This window comes from Lacerta agilis, chromosome 11 (genome assembly GCF_009819535.1).
Source record: "Lacerta agilis isolate rLacAgi1 chromosome 11, rLacAgi1.pri, whole genome shotgun sequence".
NCBI classification, from domain to species: domain Eukaryota; kingdom Metazoa; phylum Chordata; class Lepidosauria; order Squamata; family Lacertidae; genus Lacerta; species Lacerta agilis.
Window position 1 is genome coordinate 31,092,287 of NC_046322.1, and position 21,087 is coordinate 31,113,373.

Genomic DNA, 21,087 nt, shown 5'->3' on the forward strand with positions numbered 1-21,087 from the left:
CTATAGAAGTACTTTAGGGAAATGACCATGTGGTATATGCTAAAAATTGTGGGATGCAAATTATTAAAGAACTTGTATTCTGCTGCAACATTCAGTAGTCATAATTCCACCACATCTGGAGCCCTGCCTTCTCTTGCATCTGATCATGCAAGTCCTTCCCTATATTAGCACACTGTTCTAGGCTACTCTCCCCTAGCTTATCCTCTGACACTCCCTACCACTAAGAAATATTTCCTTTTGGTTAGTTGCCTGGTGTTAAGCTTCCCTTTACACCCTTTTTTTGTTTAGCAAAAAAAGTGGCACCTTGAAGTTTAGCACATTTTAATGGCGTGAATGGCATGAATTTTTGTGTCCACTTCATCAGGGACGTGGGTGGTGCTGTGGGTTAAACCACAGAGCCTAGGGCTTGCTGATCAGAAGGTTGGCAGTTCGAATCCCCGCAATGGGGTGAGCTCCTGTTGCTCGGCCCCAGCTCCTGCCCACCTAGCAGTTCAAAAACACATCAAAGTGCAAGTAGATAAATAGGTACCGCTCCAGTGGGAAGGTAAACGGCCCTCGGCCAGTAACATGAGATGAGCGCCGCAACCCCAGAGTCAGACACGACTGGACCTAATGGTCAGGGGTCCCTTTACCTTTTACATCAGATAGAGAAAGTGTTAACCTCAGTTCCAGGTACACCACACATGGATTGTAAGCAGCAAGTTCAGGGGGAAATGCAATGAAGAAAATGTCACACAGTGTCCATTGAATTCAATTAAAATAAATACATGTCTCTTCACAACAGCAATGATAAGTGATAACACAATCTGCTTAACAATGTTGTTAATTAACACTGATAGTGGGACAGGAAACCATTGTTTCTGTTTAGACCCATAGTGCCTGGCATTCTTGATGAATTGGATTTCAGTGGCTTCACACTGGTGTCTTCCTTTGAAATGTGCTTATTCAAGTTTGGTCATCTTAAAGACCAGTAACTGAGAATCCTGGTAGGCTACAATGTTCTCCTACTAGATTCTTTTATTTCGCTCAACCTCTGTGTTAGTCAATGGGCAGCTTAAAATGTTAGCAATGTGTACAAGAGAGCCATGAACAGTTAATCATATTAAAAGAGAGAGAGAGAGAGAATAAGTCTACAACTCTGTTTTTTCCCCCAGTAGCCCTTTGTATGGAGGAAGGGTAATTAGCCACAGGATTGGGGGTTAATGGTGTGAGAACTAAAGTTTTATGGACATGCTGAAAGTTCTGCATTGTCACTGGGAATACTACCAGATAAATTCCAACTGCTGTAGATTTGCTTCAGAAGCAGCTCTTTTGTGCTTTATTACTAACCAAGGGTTCAGCAGTAGTTTGCTACTTGAAAGGGACATTACAAAGAGGCAACAAGGTTTCCTGATAGAATTAAAATAGAAGTGCTGTCACTTGCAAAGCCTTTTATTACATCTCTCTTCCCTAATTCCTTCAGAGAAGGTCATGGTTGAAGTTCATAGTGAGGACATGCTCTGAGGTATAAGTAACACATCTACACTAACAAATTAAAAGCAACATATTTAAAAATATGTTATACATCAAGTGTTTAGAAAGTTTCCTTTGTTCAAGAGGCACGTGCTGATATGAAGTTATCATCCAAATAGAAAAATTATCAACTAGACAACACCTGCAAAGGAAAGAGCTAAATTCTTCAGAATGAACCAGTTAATACACACTAAAAAAGGCCATTGCTTTCATATTTTGATTTACACCTTCTTTTAACCACTCATCTTGCACTCCTTTCCAGTGTCACTTTCCATTACCACACCAATCCGGTGCAATTTCTTTTTTTGACCTTGAAGATAGTGCCTGGTGCCTGGAGACTCTCGGCTCCTGCAATCTTCACTGAGACAACTGCAAATGATAAACCCTTCTTGGTGTCAAAATGTAGTGTGGTGTGTGTTTATAAAAAGTGCAAACACTGTGGGGGGGGGGTTTGGCTTTTTTCTTTTCTTTTTAAGTAGCATGGAACCTCAAAACTTTAAATGGCACCCATAGGCTCCATTATTTAAGTTGTCAAAATTTAATGTATACAAATGACTGAAGCTATAGATGTATTTTATTCTGCCTGTCATTTTTGCATAAATAAATGTTTTGGCTTGCTTCATACAGGATGACCCTCAACTGCTAAAACTGGAGCTGAAAAACAGCTGCATTGCACTGCAGCCTCAAAGCTTCATACAGCCAGCTGTAAGCTTTAGAATTCAAATGGATATACAGGATTATGCAGAGGAACAACATACCACTGTATATGAATGAAAGCTATGGGAAAAAGCATCTATTTGTTGAGGTAAGCCACTTTTTGTACTGCTTGAGTTTTCAACTGATGCCTCATTTTTCAATACAGTGTCTTAATAACCAGTCATTTACCTGTGAAAGGGAAGTCTTTGCTTATATGATGTGTTTTAGATCATATTTTTTTCTGCAGTAAGGCAAATACTTTTCTGGCTAAACTAATTGCTTGCTTGCTTCTTTCAATATGCATGCACTCTTATTTTAACAAATACTGTTTCTGTCTCAGAAACTGAAAAAAAAGCATTTTAGATTTAAAAGCAGGTTTCATTGCTCAGAGTACAATAATGCAGCACAGCAGCAAGCTATCTAATCTTTTTCTTTTTCTTTAAAAAAAAGATGCAAGTCATAAAATTTCAGCATAACATCATAAGTGCAGCTTAAATTCCTTTTTTTAACTTACCGTGGATGTGAATAATTCTGTCATGCTCCAGTGTGAAGTTGGCAACATGATGATCAGCCCAGCAGAAAGAAATCAACACCAGGAAAAGTAGACTCTTCATCTTTTATAGCCCAGGAATCTTCTTTACTGTAAGAGTACCACATACAAAGAAGCTGGTGAAATTTGGAAAGCTTAACAGTGATGCAATGCACAACTTGTTACAGCCCATCATTTTCTCATTGCTCTATCAAAATTTAACCCACTGTGCTTGAAAAGTTAGCAGCAAGTGACTTTTCAAGCAGCATTTTAAAGTTAATCCTCTTATTAGAGAGTTAGCTGCAGAGACTATTAACTGATGCTTAATTGAGATATGCTTGCAGTTGGATAACTTGGTCCATTAAAAGTATAATAAGAACTGAAAGCACGCAATCGTCTTCTCCAAATGCTAAAATAAGCAATGGTTGTGATTCTTAAATGCATAGTGGACTTTGGTTTGTTGAATTTATTCTATTTATTTTCTTTAAACAACCATGTTCTGTATCTCTCTGATATAGTATGTATTGCATACACACACACACACACACACACACACAAGCTTAGGGTGTAATGTCTTCGTCAAACCTAAGGAGCATAGAGGCTGACCAATAAAGGCATACTTTATTTCAGGTACACTTACCATTTTAGAGTCTACAGTGAAATGTTGAAAACCATGCACAAAGTAGGTTAGAGTTGCATGTGCTGCCACTGCAGTTGCCCTGATTGATTTTTTCATTCATTTCTATCTAGAATGCTGACGCACTAAATTGTGTGCCAGGTAGGGTCTCTGCAGTCAGCAGAGCTGCTGAGAGCTGCAGGGGAAATCTCTGCCAGCCTCAGAGTAGTAATTAGGCAAATGAAGACCCGAAATAGATAAGAGGACACAGAATGCAAGGGCTCTGATGCAGAAGGTTCAGCCTGTCATCTTCTCTAGAGGCATCATTTTCATAACTAGGCATTCATTGTCCTTTTCAAATGTGGTTGGAAATAATTTATTGTGGCCAGAATAGATTCAGCAGATAAAAAAGAACAAGGCCGATACAATCTGCATCAAAACTTAGGGTGTATCTGCACTTACGGTGCAGAGCAAAACTACATATCAAAGCCTCATTAAATTTGGAGGCAAAGAAGCTCTGTCAGAATCTTATTCTAATCCAGATTTTACAGGCTATGTCTGCATTCACTCCCAGCTGTTTTGCAGGCTAACATGAGCTGCTGATCTTGCAAATACAGCAAAGGCTATTGGCAATAGGATGCCATGGCCTGTACACTGCAATGGCATCCCGAGCCAATCTGTGATGTTGTACTGCTGCAGGAGCATACTGGCAGCATTGCTGCACTGGCAGTAATCACTATAACTCACAGCAGCTGGGCACAGAGCAAAAATTACAGAGGGAAGTCTTGAGGCAATGTGAATTCCATTTCAACCTCTGGGGAAACTGGCTGCATCAGTAGAAGCCTGTCTACTTAATATATTTGGTACTAGGAAAACTTAGAAAGCTGCAGCTGGCAGCCAATAGAGTACAATGATTTTGCCCACTTTGCTAAGTGCCCTGATCCAATGGCATGTGTTTAGAGTAGTTGGGGTAATGTATGTGTATTCCTGGACAGAAGCTCACAGGGGCCAGGTTGGTGACCTTTGTGTATTCCCGACATCCATGGAGGGGCTTATCTGAATTGGAGTGCTCAAGTATGCTCTGTGATTAAGAGAGATGTGCTTAGCCAGAGAGAGACAGGGCAATGTATGTGGGGTCTGTGTGCATGTGTCATCTGTCAGACAGAGGGGGAGATGCAATTGGGCAAAGAAAGACGGAGAAATGTAGAGGTGGTCTGCAGGGCTGGGTGATATATCAATATATCATCCAAAACCGCTTTGAAGTCCATATCGTGGTAACAGTTTCACAATTTTCGACCTGGCAATATATTGTGATGTGTGTGTGTGTATGCATGGGCTACGCAAAAATCACAATGTGGAAAAAACCATGAAGCCAGCTGATGCTTCTCTCAATTCCTGCAGCCCATGTTAACTCTGCCAGCTCAGCTTACCCCTGCCTCATGCAAGGGGCAGCGAATCACAAGAGCAGGTGCTGGCAGAAATCACGATGCAGGGAAAGCCATGAAGCCAGCCAAAGCCACTACATAGCTCTATTGTTATTTCAGGCATTGTAATACTGTATATTGGTATGGTGCAATGTTCAGCTGGTGATATATCACAATGTTGAAAGCCAGATATTGCTCAGCCCTAGTGGTCTGTAAGGGGTAGGGGTGGGGATGGAAGGCATATCTTTGAGGTGTATGAGAGAAGGAGCAATGCTTGTGTGCCGTGTGTGCAAGAGACAGTATGGTGTGCCCATCTTGTACACTTTTCCCTGGTCCTGGGGGATGCTCCCTTTTGTCATTAGTCAATAATAGCATCATTCTCTCTGTGTGTAATTACACATTGTGTATTTAATTGCTGCGACTTGCCCAAAGATCACATATGATGAAGGGCAGGATATGAATCAAACAAACAAAATCCTCATGCAATAAATACCTCAAATTTCTCATCCATCCACTTCTTTTAGGACAATTCCAACAGTCTTGTGGCTGTTAGAACAGAAGTGGTTCTTTCAAGAATGTATCAATCAACACTAGTTTATTTTAGATGCTGCAGGTCGTATTTATTTATCACATTCTCAGCTGACTGGCAGCCTAAGGAGTTGCAACAGAATTGAGAAAACATTTGGGATGGCATATTCCAAAGGACCCCTTGATTTGAATACAAGAGGTCTGACTCACTATCCCCTGTAGGAAAAGTTTTACAATTTTATAAATTGGCTTTAATTGGTTTTTCTTTGCCAAGAGACACAATGTTTGAAAGATGTCTCATTTTCCATTACAGTCACTGATTTTTATGCCAATGATGGCTATAGAGGGTCTAAAACACAGTGAGGGCTTCAAGGACTTAATGGGGAATGCCAAACTATATAGATTTGTGACACTATATGTTTACCAGGGGTACATTCCTGCTTGAATCGATAATGGGCAAGGGCTGTTAGAGACGTAGAAAACCTCCCCCTTTATTTTTGCACACTATTCTGTTTTGCATTATTAGCACTATGCTCTCAGACATCTATGGAAAGTCTGTAGAATGTCCAAGTGCCCTTGTTTTTCCAAACAACTCTGCACATGAGGAACTTCTTTCCCCTCATAAAAAAACAAGTTGCACAAACTGATGTAGATTATACAAGCAGGCTACTTCATGCAAGTTGTCATAGACAAACACACACATGATTTGGTTGGGTGCATAACAAACTTCCATATCTGCATGAGTACATGTATAGTTCAAGAAAAATTGTATCTGCAAGCAAACGCAAAGAAACTGTTTTGTAAAGTTCCAGGTACAGGCTCAAGGAAAACTATGCTAATTATGTAAGTCAAATTAAATGGTCCTTGCCTCTGTATGTTGTTTTGATTTACTGTGGGAAAGATTCATTGCACTGTTACTGAGATGTCGGTAGACACAATATTATATATACAATGCTAATGGATTTTGATTTATTTTTAAAAAATCAAAGATAAGTAGGATGAATTACACCCCTCTGATGAACTCTTTTAGTCTTTATTCAGACTAAACAAGACATTGAAACCTGGATTACTTTTTTGGTAACATTTCCAGAATGGTAGAAATAGACAATGAAAATAGGTAGTTAGGGCACTGGGTTTCAATATTTTTTAACTGATGGCCTAAGGTCCTTTGGAGGAAGAGCAATTCATAAATATTATAAATAAATAAAATATAAAATTAACAAGCAAAAAAGAAATTAGGAGTTGGCCCAAAGAATAGGAAAATAAAAAGAAGAGGCAAGAACACCTTAAATTGGTGTTCTTAAAATTGTAAATTGATTATGGGGTGTAATACGCCGATTACACCCATATTCAGCTTACACTCTTACACTTTTTTCCCAATGGAATGTTCTTTAGCTGTTCATTCTTCATTACTCAGTTAGTCAATATATCATTAGAGTTGTATCAGCTTTTAATTTTTACAGAATTAAGGATGGATTTCTTTTTATAAAAAAAACTTCTTGTAAATTTTCTGCATGTCTATTTCATAAATCACAACATGGAAAGTACAGTGGTACCTCTGGTTACAAACTTAATACGTTCCAGAGGTCCGCTCTTAACCTGAAACGGTTCTTAACCTGAGGTACCACTTTAGCTAATGGGGCCTCCCACTGCCGCTGTGCTCCCGGCACACGATTTCTCTTCACATCCTGAGGTAAAGTTCTTAACCTGAGGTACTACTTCCGGGTTAGCGGAGTCTGTAACCCAAAGTGTTTGTAACCTGATGTGTTTGTAACCTGAGTTACCACTGTAAATGGAGGAAAGCCAGTTTTTCTTGTGAGGACAGTATCAATTTATATCTACAGCTTTGATTTTCATTTGATGGCCTTATAATCCACATCATGACTGCTCTGGGATTTTCCTCATTCAGTTATTGCAGGCGATATGATGCAGCCTAGTCAATTCAGCACTTGTGTGGTGGAGGTAATAACCAAAAGAAGTCCAGCCTGTTGATATAATGCAGAGGTCGGCAACCTTATCTGAGGTTGGGCCGATCGATGCTCCGTCCACCAGAGGATGGGCCGGAGCATGTGTGCGTGCATGCTCTTCAAGGTCGGAGGAATGCACGTGCACACACACTATTTTCGGCGCTCCTCCGACCTGGAAATGCGCTGGAAATAGAATTGAAACTAATGAATTGATATTTTAGTTTATTTTAGGCAAGACTAAAACTATCATCATAATTCTTGTTCTGCAGACAAAGAAGACCAACATTCTCACTATTCAAGGAAGAATTCAAGACATTTTTAAAAACCACAATAGACAATCCATTTTAATAAGGTATTAATCAATTGCATGGAGGGTAATCTTTGTGACTGGATCTCATCTCTTTTGTGTGAAGTTGGAGGAGGAGGAAGAGAAACGGGTCTACTGCATCTGTGCCATCACTCCCATTGCCTCAAAATCCCTCCAGGTTCCCTTTACAAGTCTAAGACTGCACACATGGGGAAGGAAGTATGTGGGGAGACAGTTACCCCACCTGAGAAGACCACAGAGATTTCACAGGAGAGGCAGTATAGCCTGAAGCTATGGACTTTTTCTGCCGTTGTCTTTTGTGTGGTGCAACCTCCAAAGGAAGAAGTAGTAGAAAACCATAATGTGGCTTCGCTGGAGTTGCCTGACCAGGAACAGAAAGAAAGCCACAAGGAGATTTGGTGCTAATCATGGAGAAACTGCACTGCATGCTTTATATCCAGGGAGTCATCATAGAGAAATCAATGTCATTGATTATCATGCTGAAGCCAAAGGTAGGAACAAGGAAAATGCCTGCAATAAACTAAAGTACCCTGAGCTGCTGTTGGAAATGATGCTCTCAGTATGTTTTTCCATCTAATGCAATAACCAAACAATGTTGTTAAGGGTGTGGGAAAGTATTTCTTGAGCAAGTATTGTTCTTGAAGAATAGTTGATCTCAACTCAGTTATTGCCAGTAAAGAATTTTCTTAGCCACCAGGACCAGCTAACTCAACAAAGACACCTCTACATCAAATTGAATTAAATGAGCCAGATACTTTAGTACAGTATTCTTTTCAAGGTTCTGTTTTGCTCTTGACTGGCTGGCCAAGTGAGCAAAGATACTTTATTTAAAAATATAAGAAAAGCTCATTGCAATGAGAGAAGCTGTGTAAGTTAACCCAAGATACTGAGATGCAATTGAATACTCTTCACAGACACTGGAGAAGATAGTGTTGATAATAAAGCCTTGGCTATATGCACAGCACAGAGATAGAAAAGTTTAGCAGATTCAGCAATCTTGGCTTTGTTCATTCATAAGTTCTACTTGTAAACCTAAAAGGAGTCTATAAAAAAACTTATGACATTTATGGCTTATCAGTCAAATGCCCCTGATAAAATATTGCTAGCCAAGCAGCAAAAATCAGCATGATTACTCAACAAAGCTTAGAAACCCAAAACATCCTGAACATTTCAATAGCTTTTTGTTATGGTTATGAAGCTTCCATAGTGGACTGATACTTACTCCATTAGCTAACAGAAGAAAATGATATAGATTTGGCCTAACAACATCCTGTCAGCCTAAATTGATGAACAATATCAGCTAAATTAAAATCTCAGGCCATCTTCTTCCATCAACTAGCTTTACTCTGGCCAGCAAGAATCTCTGGGATATATAATTATATGAATGTGATGAAGCCACAATTAAGTAGATGTGAAAATGTATTACAGCTGAAGTGATTCTCCAACTGTTTTTAGAACAGAAGGCAAATAGGTTGTTTTCTTGCTATCACCAGCATTAACATTAATTTTATTTATGGCATTTATACTCCACCTATTAGCCAAAAAGGCTGTCAGACTGGCTTCTAAAAAAAAAACACTTCCAACATGGTCCTTGTTCTCAGGCTCATACTCTAAAAAGGCAGGGCACACAAGGAAAAAGGTAGGCGGGTGGAAGGGGCAGAGGTGGGGAGAGATACAACGATTTGTGTATGAAAGGGATGGTTGATAACTCAGATTAGTTTTCCATGAGGGAATGGCTAGGCAGTGCCCCTTTGTATAAAGCTGTAAATGTGATGACTAGATATAAGCATTCTAACACACATAGGCTCTAATGCATCCCTATAGGCTAGGAAGAGAGCTTACTATTCCACTCCTGAGTGTTACCTGCATGGACCTGCATGGATCTTGAATGCCTGAAGTTTATACAACCAGCACTACCGCTACGGAAAGTTAGGTGGCTGCCTTAGGTACCAGGTGCTAACAGACAAGGAGGAGCAACCAGGTGTTGGAGGACAAAGCTTTATGGGCTATGCAGCCTGCTTTGTGTCCCCTAAATCAGCCAGCTGAGATAGTCTGTCCCTGCTTGTTGGCTTCCCATGGGCATATGCCTGGGCACTGAGAAAATATGCTGGATTAGGTGGGTATTTGGCTTATCCAGCAAGGCCCTTCTTAAACTCCTATGCACAGGTGTGGTGGATAATGCTGTTCCAATGCCAGCACCGAAGTAAAAATTCAACTGCCAGTCTGATCGGCTTCAATACTTGCAATAGGCGGGCCAGGGGAGGGAGGCATTATGTTGTCCTCTGCCTCTGGCAGCAAAATCCCCTGACCTAGCCCTGTCTGAAGGGTCTATTAAAGACATGGCTGTCTAAATACCTATTTTTGAATGGGCTTCTATTGTTCTGAATAATATTTGCCAGCTAGATGCACTGTAGTGTGAATGGGGATATGAAAAACCTGCTATAGGAACAGCATACTTAGTGGCACTTCACTAGAGATTTAATGCTGTTTGGTGATACAGATGGGTGATACAGAAATAGTGACCCTGGGAAGGTTTGTGTGATTAACATGTGGAAAAGTTATTTGTGCTATTCGGTTACCATCAGCAGAATGTGGCTGAATTATAGACTCCAAAACCATGTTGTAGAACCTTACTCGGAATATGGGACAACTGGCTAAATACACCTCAGTTCACCAAGTCGGGCAAAGAGCACTGGAGAACAGAGTATCTTTTTTGGCACTCTGTTAACCTCCTGCTGTGGTTTTTCTCACCTTGAAAAACACTTGGTACATGTTGCAAATGGCACCAGCAAGAGAAAAATTACAAGGCCTAAGTTTTGTGTAGTTCCCAGGTAAACAATTTAGTCACACAAAGTTCCACCGAGGGGAAAAAATAAGAAACTTCCTGTCTGGGTGTGACAGAATGAAAAGCACTCATAAGAAAATCCCAAAGGGGCAAAGCACATCTGTTTACATGTGTATGTGTGCCTCTGACTAGGGGAGCATAAAAGAGCTTCTTATCAAAGTGTATTGGTTCTGAATACTCAACAGGGAAAAAATGCAGACACATTATTTAATGAAGTGGAGTATTCATACAGCAATAAGCAAAATCTTTCCCAAGTGTCAAAGAATGTTATAGATTATCATTGCTTTAGTTCTGATGCATGGCTAAGCTACATTATTGATTAATAGCCTCAGGTGAATCTATATTTGCCTGGGCTTCACTGACTGACAGACCGAAGTACTGAAAATGCTAGGATATTTTCCAGTCTGTTAGAAAGAACCCTGGAATTTGGTAAATGATCCAAGACTTATTGTTTATTAGACAAGTATAAAGGACACTGATGCTTCCCACCCAAAAAAAAAACAGTAAACTCAGAAACCCTACTCAGGTGTTCACTTCCATAGGTCCCCAGAACACCCTCCTCCATTGTTCCCTTCCCTGCCTACTGCAGTCTTAAACTACAATGTATTGAAAAGTACTGTAGGTCTGAACAGGATATCTTGTTGTGGAACATGCTCAGAATCTTTCACATGAATGGGAATCCTGCATGGTTGGGGGATCCATTCACATGGAGGATTCTAAGGGTTGACAATACAACACACTAAAGCAGGGGTAGGCAACCTAAGGCCCGTTGGCCGGATGCGGCCCAATCGCCTTCTCAATCTGGTCCACAGACGGTCTGGGAATCAGCGTGTTTTTACATGAGTAGAATGTGTCCCTTTATTTAAAATGCATCTCTGGGTTATTTCTGGGGCATAAAAATTCATTCATTATTATTTTTTTCAAAATATAGTCTGGCCCACCACATGGTCTGAGGGACGGTGGACCAGCCCACGGCTGAAAAAGGTTGCTGCCCCCTGCACTAAAGCTTCCCCCTTCAGATCTTCCTACTCAAGATTTAAAGGGCTGCAGCTGCAGCCCATGGGAGCAGGAATGGCTAACATGCATCCTCCCTCCCTTCAAATCTCTGAACTGGTTAGAGAGATTTTTCCCTGGGAAAAATTCCTTGTTGCAAGCATATAGCTCAAGACACCACTGATGATGCTAAAAATCTGAAAGGTGTGCACCTGTCTCCTAGAACAGATGGAATAAAAGTGTAGGGCACTCATGATGTGAAGAAGAAGTGGGGCCGTGCTTCCGGCCTCACTTCTGACATCATATTCTTGGGCTAGAACAGCAGTGTGACCCCACTTCTTGCTCTGTTTCTGGACTTCCTTGACACCATGTAATGTGTGAATGGAACTCAAGGGTACATTGAAAAACTTATGGCATTTACTCTATTAGCTAGGAAGCTGAAGCTTTGTACATACATAGTCCAAGATACCCTTATTTCTGTAAAAGCCTGAAGGGGAGACATTTATGCAACAATTTCCTGAACTAGGAGTCTCCTAATATAATTTGAAATGGTAACCATCAGTGCCAAATTTCCAAATTTTCGCACAGGCTAGGTAAACTACAGCTCAAGGGCTCAGACTATGAGGGGCCACTAAATACAACCTCACCAGCACTAGGTTTTACATAATAATGCACTTTTGGGGTAGGGAGGGGGTAATACTAGGGGGCTTCTAAAACTTGACACAGCTTCGGGCCTCAGCATGTCTTTATCTGGCCCTAGATAGCATACCTTCCAAGCCCTTCAAAAAGGTAAAAGTTCCTACACCCGTACAATACACACTGATAACTAAAGAAGTCTGAAAGGTAGACATTTGGTTCTCCCTAGAAATAGGAGACAAGAACTGTACCCCAGACACTATAGGTCTGTAAAAGCATATTAATTTTTTCAATATAATAAAGATATGACGAAGGCCTAATAAGCGCAACGTAACAGATAATGTAGATTTATTATACACATTACAGTGCTGGAATATGCAGCTGGAAGTCCTGAGGCCAAATCTGTGCCTGCTGAGGAGTACCAGTCCTCTTCCTCCATTGCTATGCATTCTCGTCTTCAGAGTGACCATCTTCTAAAAATACCTGCTAGTTTAGGTCTATAGTAAGCAAACACATTTGCATAATAAGGTGTTCCCTGTTTTCTTACTTTGCCATTAATGCAGAATGATGAATATTGAGAATAATTTTGGAAACCTGTTAGATTTTTGTTGAAAATACTTCATTTATCATTGTTGTGTTTTGTTCTTGTATATGTAAACTTTCTTGCAACAATATCTATTCTCATATGTATGGTAAACAAAAACAAACTAACCTGTAAAACAAAATAAAAACATATATGAGGGGGAAAGTGTTCTTGTAATTTCTGTTCCAGATAATTCAACTAAGTTTTACTCAGCGCAGATCCAATGAAGTGAATAAACATGCCTAAATGAGGCCTATTGATTTCAATTGGTCTACTCTGGGTAAAATAACTCTGGTTGAATACCAACCAGTTGTCATTTATATCAAGTGGGTAAATACATTGCAAGGACAGGTAGACATTTTGTAATACAAATATCAAATCAAATCTTGAGAAATCTCATAAAAGAAATCTGAGTACAATGGATACCTGTCATATCATTTAAATGTGTGTTGGATATAAAGATGTGATAGTAAGCAAATAATGTGTACAGGCTCCTTGCCAACCTGCTAGGTTCTACAGAGGATAACAATAGGCTGGATAAAATTATATGAAAAGCTGAAACATACTTTAATTTCATTTGCAAGCTCTTTAAGCAATAGAGTGATGTTGTTCTAAGATTTGGTCCACCAGCAAATTATTGTTAAGCTTGGGATCTACCAAACACAGAGCCAATATAACATCACTGTCTGTTATATTCTGCTGCTGGCACAGCAAGGATGTTCTATCACTAATGTCTAGGTTTGCTGAAGACTCAGCAGCTCATGTAAATCTGCATTAACAGTTAACAGAATAATTGTTTTACAATCCAAGTGCATATTTATTAAAGTGTACTTGAGTGGAAGTGCTGACCTCTCTGATTTTAAATTGTCATATCTTTGCAATATTTAAATTAAATGCAAGCATCTTGCTTGGCCTAATGGTTTTGCTCCTGCGAGTAAGCATAGGGCTTGGTGGAGCTTCAGTAATTATTATCAAAACTTGAACAAGATGTTCATTAGCTTGCAGTCTGGTCACATATTTTGTAGCATTCAGGCCTATGGATTACTACAGTAACTAGGCTGCAATGAGTTTGCGGTGGAGGTTTTTAAAAATAAAAAATTATGGAGTTATTTTGGAATTGTAGGTGAAAACACACATATGTCACCACCCAGGCCATGAGAACTGTGATTCCAATTTCCAAATCACAGAGCAGATCAAGTAGGGTATCGCGGTCAATTGTATCAAAAACCACTGAGAAATCAAGGAGTAGCAAGGTCACATGCCCCCTGTTTTCTCCTGAGATCAGAGCAAACAGAGAGCAGAGCAAACAGAGCCATTTCAGTATGAAACCCAAGGCTCAACTCAAGATTGAACAAGTCAAAGTAATGCACACCAACAGCTACTGTATACAGTCGTACCTTGGAAGTCGAACGGAATCCGTTCCGGAAGTCCGTTCGACTTCCAAAACGTTCGGAATCCCAAGCGCAGCTTCTGATTGGCTGCAGACGTTTGGCTTCTAAAAATAGTTCACAAACCAGAACATTCACTTCTGGGTTTGCAGTGTTCGGGAGCCAAGACATTCAAGAACTAAGCTGTTCGAAAACCAAGGTACGTACAACTGTAACTAAGGAATGTCACTTTAGGGGGTGAAACTTAGTTTTTGAAAATTTCTTCAGGGAGGGTACTTAAAAATATGTTTTTGGGGGTGTGAATAATTCAAATATGCTATTATTTTTGTGATCTGACAAAATTGAGCTTGGTAAGTCAACATTTGATTAAAAAGCACATAAACTGCTCTTGAAAAACCAAAGAATTGTAATTTTGCCTTCTGAAAATGCCTGGTAAGGCTACATAATAATAAACAATAATAATATAATATATAATATAACTTCAAGTACTTGGCAATCATTTGCTACAATTTTACGCATATTGTACTTTCCGAGCAAAACTAAATTATGTCAATTTTTAAAAAAATATTTTTTAATTTCAAGTCATGTTATAAATTTTAAAGTTGAAAAATTCAACATGCCCTACCGTGTGACACAAGAGGTCGCAGGAGGTAGGGGAATTAGCAAAAATTTGGGGGGTAGAAGTACTAGTGTAAACCTACCATCATATACAAGAAGAAAGAAGGAGATGCCCCATGAACCAGAATATAAATGACGGCATAATTTCAAGAGGAATGATCAGAGATAATGTTGAAACAAAAGAAAGTGCTCTGACTTGGAGCAAGTGTTTCCCAACAGATGGTTTTTTAGGGATGGACTCCAAAATCCATTTGCATGCCTTGAGCCATAATGGCTGCATTCCCGAAAGCAGTGAAAATAGCATATTTGTCCTTAATCCAGATCAGTCTGATTAGAATTAACATGACTAACCTTGTTTTAAGTATGCTTAAGTACGCAAGCTAGAGCACTTTGTGGATTCATAGTACTCCCTCCACTCTCCGTGTGGGTGTAAAATCGGAGGGCATAGCTCAGTGTTAGGTTCAATTCCTGGTTCATTCCAGTTAAAAAGCACCTCGGCTAGGAATGGCCATTACGGAATTTGGGACGAGGTGCTAACAGCATGCTGATGATGCTCAGCTCTATTTATCCAAAATATCTGAATCAGGAAACACAGTATAGGCCCTAGGCCAGTGTCTAGATCCATTGGTGGCCTGGATGTGGGGAAATAAACCAAGCTCATCTGAGCAACTGGCCAAATGCCCACCCTGGATGAGGTTGCACTCCTAGTGGAGAAGGAGCACCAACTGGGTGTGCTCCTGGATCCAGCCTTGTCACTCGAGGCCCCAGCTTTGCCAAGCCAGCTAGTCCAACTTATGCAGCCATTCTTCAACTGGGATAGTATGACCACAATACTTCAGGCATCGGATACTTCAAAACTGCAATGCACCGTATGCGAGCTTTCCTTTGCAGCTGGGCTGGAAACTGCAGCTAGTGCAGGATACCACAGCAAGATTGCTGAGAGGAGTCTTATCACAGCATATTATATCTCATAGAATCATATAACTGTAGAATTGGAAGGGACCATGATGGTCATCTAGTCCAACCCCCTGCAATTCAGGAATCTTTTTCCCAAAGTGGGAAACCCTGAGATTAAGAGTCTCATGCTCCCAGCGATCTGCACAGTCTTGCCAATTTGTTACTGGGCCAAGTTCAAGGTTTTACTATTAGCATAAAAAGCCCACAACACCTTGGGAAGAGCTTCTTTGAAATATCACCTTGTCCCACAAGTGCTTTGATCTGTGAAACTTACACATCTGGAAGTGCCATATTATGTCCATTCTGTATCCGTTAGGAGTCCACCTCTCAGTGTGACAGCACTTAAGTCTTGGAAGTCCTTCCCTACAGTTGGCAGGCACCCTAGCTATCATTTTAGATACGTCCTAAAAACGTGGTTTTTTGTGGGGGTTTTTAGAAAGTCTACCCAGACACATAATTTAGTTATGAATCGTGGGTTTTTTTTTAAAATGCTCCTTTTATTTGTATATTATTGACAATTATTTTATATTGTTCTATGTGTACCTCTCATGAGATTGTTTGATTATATAATTTTCTAAGTATATGTATATACACCATAGCTGTCAACTTTTCCCTTTTCTTTCGAGGAATCCTGTTCGGAATAAGGGAATTTCCCTTAAAAAAAGGGAAAGGTTGACAGCTATGATATACACACATACTCTAGATTGTTTATGGACAAGTTAAAAAGCACAAGTAACAATATAAATCTTTGGAGGACCCCACTTCTTACATCCCTTTATTATGACAACAGTCCAGTTGATTCCTGTTCTCGCCTTTCTGTTTAACTAGTTACCAACCAGTATCCATCCTCTTCTCCCATGATGACTGCTACATTTACTCCAGAGGATTTGGTTACAGACTTTTGTCAAAGTCTTTTTCAAAATCCATGTTTGCAGTGTAATTCCCAGTAGAACTGGGGATAGCCTGTGTGTGCACAGGGCCGGTGCTAGGGTTTTTTGTGCCCTAGGCGAGATCACCTTCTGCCCCTCCCCCGCCACTCTGCTGCTGGCGGAGGGGGCGGAGAAGCCAGCTTTTGGGCTGCTCCCCCCTCCCCGCCACTCTACCGCTGGCGGAGGGGGCGGAGAAGCCAGATTTTGGGCTGCTCCCCCTCCCCCGCCGCTCTGCCATTGGCGGAGTGGCGGCGGGGGGCGGGGGCAGGCTGGCCAGCACCCCCTCCATTTTGGCGCCCTAGGCAACTGCCTAGTTCACCTAAATGGACGCGCCGGCCCTGTGTGTGCATAAATCGTAGGTGCCCAGGTTCTGCCCATGCAATCAAGGCCTCTTGAAGGAAGGGCTGGAATTCAGGGGTAGAGCATATTCTTCGCAAGCAGAAAGCCGCAGGTTAGTTCACTCTATGGCTCAGAAAGACTCCTGTCTCAAACCCCACAGAGCTGCTGCCAGTTATTGTACAAAGAAATGAGCTAGATGAACCAACAGCCTGACTTGGTGTAAAGCAGCTTCCCATATCCCTATGTAAATAGGCTACAGAATCACAATTTGCCATAATATGTATTATTGTTTGTTGTTGTTATTTGCATTTTTATATGCATTATATGCATCATATGCATTTTTAAACATGTGTAAATCACATTTATAACATCTTAGAAAGGTATAATAGACATTCCAAGAGGAAGAGAGATAAGCAAGCCAACCTCTGTATTCAGTATCCTGGAACAGCCAAGTGACCAACAGATACTACTGCTGATGTGGTTTCTGTTCCTGCACCTTCACAATTAATGTTCCTTAACTTTAACAAGTTCTTTTCTTCAGCATTGGCTGCCATATTGTCTTTGCTGGAGGCCATCATATCTCTACCTTCAGATAGAGTGATGATAGTTAATTGGCCCCACTGCAACCCTTCTTTCCCATTTTCATTCCTGCTTATGACATTTGCTTTCTTTAGCCAAACCTCAGGCATCAAACACAGCATGATGAGAAGAGCTGGTGTGATTCACTGAACCAAATGTTTCTTTTTCTACATACCTGGATGGTAATGTTTCAGTCTTTAGTATTGTTCTTTCTACAAACTTTTTTTCTTGGGAGGCTAGGTATTTCTTCTGCTTTTTTCCCAGCAGTGAAATACTGTAGCAGAATCTAATTTCTTATTATATTCCACACATCTATGCTTTCTTCTAGATAATATGATGTATCTTCTACACTTTCATTTTGCTTTAACCTTGCTTGTTGTATACATTGTAGCAATGTGGTTTTAGCACAAGATGACAAAAACTAGCTCACCCAGGTGTGTCCCAAATGTAAATAAGAGATTAGGCTCTGTGAGTTTCACTATATGGGATACAGAGAATGATCTGCACTAGACAAGAGCTATAGCACATTGCTATCTAACCTTGAGCAAAATTGTCAGAAAAGGAATGCTGGAGACTGCAGTGCACCATTCTTTATGAATGGTTATGCCTAAGGTTACAACGTGTGTGCATTAATTTACAGGACAAAGGGCTACCAATATTGCTGAGGATCACAAGAACAGCCACTCTTTCCAAATGGGAAAATCATCACCCATATGACCTGCACACAAATTGAAGCAAAACTCAATTTAAAATGGAAAGGCCTAGACATGGCTTATTTAAAGGTCTGAATAGAAGAGTCACCACATCACTGGATGCACACATTCACTCTTTCCCCCTGAGCACCAAAGCATGCTCCTGCTCATTGTCTTAAACCAGGCTGTACTCCCAGCAAGGTTACCACAAAAGGGAGATCAGTCCAGACTGAACTTCTTTTGGGACCTGTGGTAACTCTTCTGCAAGCACAATATAAAACATGTCCACAAGAAATATTCGTCTTCCTTAAGATTTATTCCCAAAATAAATGTGGATTGCAATGCAATGGAAAGCTCATTAATTCAGCTGACTTAAAGTGCAGCTGACTTGCTCAGAAGTAAATTTTACTAGTACCACGAAGCTTACTCACAGGAAAACAGGTAGAGAACTGTAGCCTTAACTGGCTTTTAGACTGCAACTGTGAGCTGCAATCACATAGATGATAGATAGATGAGAGAGAGAGAGAGAGAGAGAGAGATGATAGATAGATAGATATTATGCCTTACTTTCAGAAATTCAAAGCAGCTAACAAAATGGATAGGTTGGGTCCAGACAAGTTAGCCATGACTAAATTAAGTGCAATGGATTTCAGTGAGTATACTCCAAGTATGATTAAGGGGACAATCCAAATTCTGGATGCCAACTGGTGGGGCTTTATGGAGCAGCAGGACAATAGCCACAGCTGCAGCGCTGCTGCACATGACAGCTGGGGTAGAAGGCAAGGAGTGCAAAACCATTGCTAAACTACTTTGGAGCCAGTACAGCAATCGGTACTAGTCAAGATGCAACGCTGTCATGCAACAGAAGTGGGATCAGCTTGTATTTCAATAGATTTTGTGCCAGCTTCAATGGCAGAGCTGGGTGCAGGAACATCTGTGCCTAGGTCAAACTGCTCACCCAATCCAGGAGAAGTGGGACTGGATTATTATGGATCTCACCCAATAAAAATTAAATGAAGGAAGAATTATATTACAGAAAAAATAAAACATTGCAAATAAATGGCAGCAACAATTAACTAATTAAATACAAATTCTAACAAAGTAATACAATTAGCCTTTATTAAATATTTTGCTTTAGGAAGGAATTAGGAGCTAATGTATTCCATACAAAAGCTGTTTGTATTATAACATCCCTTTTACTTCAATAGCAGAAGAATGGCTATCCTGATTCCCATGCTAGCCTGGCATATATTTAGATGATTGCCTTAGTCATTGTTGCTCTGAGCATTTGATTATTTCTTTTTATTTATTTTTTTAAAATGCATACCTGCAATTTTGAAATGGCAGCTGCAGATTCCTTGGCGGTGAAGCCTCCTTCTAACTATTTGCTGGTATCACAAATTCACCTCTAAGAATCCTTAATCCCTGTGGCGGAGGGTTAGGAGACAGAAAAAGAATTGTATTTGGAATATCACTACCTTTGCCTGATAAGAAATTCTGCCAAAATTCCTGCTAGTATTAAATAGAAATCTGTATTTTAAGGATATCATGACCTTTCTAGTCCTTAACTTATCTATTTCATGCAGCTGTATATTTGACTTATTCCTGTGTCATCTATATTTCAGGAAGAATAAAGAAGTTGCTCTTCTCAGAAGCATTCGAATTGGGCTCATTCAAATAATTATTCTGAGCTCTGCAGCCATGCCAAGTAGTCAAGCATATTTACAGTCACTTTGAAGTTAAAGATTATCACCAGCTGCCCTTGTAAGTAGGGATGCTGCTTCACAGAGGGACAACACTAGAGGCTGAAGCCAAAACACACCCATTAGAAGCTGCTGACTAGGTATTAGGCAGGGAGAAAAATCCTCCCTTCACTGAAACTTTTCTACTGTGTCATCAGTGCAACTTCCATGCATTCATTAGCAATGTTTTTCTCTAATTGCTTTTCTTTCTGTGTTGTAACTATCACACTAGTATCACCAACAGGAGGGAAGTGTTTTTGGATAGCATTACACTGGGGAACATTTTTTTTTCATTTTCTGTTGCATGAGATTTTTCAACTGTTCTTATATGTTCTTTCAATGCTGATTTCAAATCTGAACTCGGTTTTGTTCTGTAAGCTCTAGGTTTTTTTGTAATTCATGTTTTTCACTTTTCACCATAATCTTCATTTTTCACAATGCAAGAATTCAATATTTTATTAAACACATAGCCAAAGTAGTACAATATGAGTATAAATATGACACTGTTAGTCTGCACCTTTATGGAACTGTGAACTCTCTTGGCATGGAGCTTACATCTGATAATGACAGGTTCCCCATATCCTGTTAATTCTAATACAGTTCTGGCAAGGACTCAGCACATTAAACTGGGCCAACCAACAATGGTCCTAGCTTGGACTCTTGCTCTGCCCTTTGAATTCCTCTTCAGATAAAAAAGCACCACCTAAATAGGTCATCCTACCTATTGGAAATAAGCCTCCGATGATTAGATCAGTGTTACCTGATTTGAAATGAAGTGATGTGTTTCACACAATACAGCATTACTGCAAGGGCTAGAATACTCCCCCCCCCACCACCAATAGTGAGAGACTATTATCTATCTTTTATTCAGGTGACATTATCTCCTAATTTCCTCTAGGCAACCTTTGGTTATTGACAGCAATCCATTTTGAAGGATTGTAAACTCTGGATTTTTATCAGTCTGTTTCCTAAAATGCAGTATATTATAACAATGACTGTTTGGATAGCATAAATAATAGGATCACTTAAATTAATGGGTAAAACCTAGAGCTAGGATGCAACCCTAAGGGAACATTAATGATTGCTGGATGTCAGTAATTTTGTCGCTAATGTTGCCAATATTATTGAGTCAGAGGTGAATCCTGGATTGATACTGACTACAGCCAGGGTGGCTAAACTGTGGCAC

At 40.2% G+C, this 21,087-nt stretch overlaps 1 protein-coding gene and 1 long non-coding RNA gene across 4 annotated transcripts in view; one reads left to right on the plus strand and one right to left on the minus strand.

Moving 5' to 3' along the window:
- Window positions 1–21,087, minus strand: part of HAPLN1 (hyaluronan and proteoglycan link protein 1) — a 54,546-nt gene that overhangs the window by 19,879 nt on the left and 13,580 nt on the right. For 2 of the 3 annotated variants that reach the window (XM_033164199.1, XM_033164198.1), the window contains exon 2: window positions 2,723–2,848. In XM_033164199.1, coding sequence (XP_033020090.1) covers window positions 2,723–2,822 — 100 coding nt within the window. In that variant the 5' untranslated portion in view covers window positions 2,823–2,848. Of the gene's footprint in view, window positions 1–2,722; window positions 2,849–3,377; window positions 3,477–21,087 lie in introns of those variants that run through there. The other variant, XM_033164200.1, reaches the window with a different exon arrangement.
- Window positions 1,782–8,776, plus strand: LOC117054949. Its single transcript, XR_004427557.1, has 3 exons — window positions 1,782–1,922; window positions 2,140–2,317; window positions 7,542–8,776. It is a non-coding gene; the product is annotated as an uncharacterized LOC117054949 (long non-coding RNA).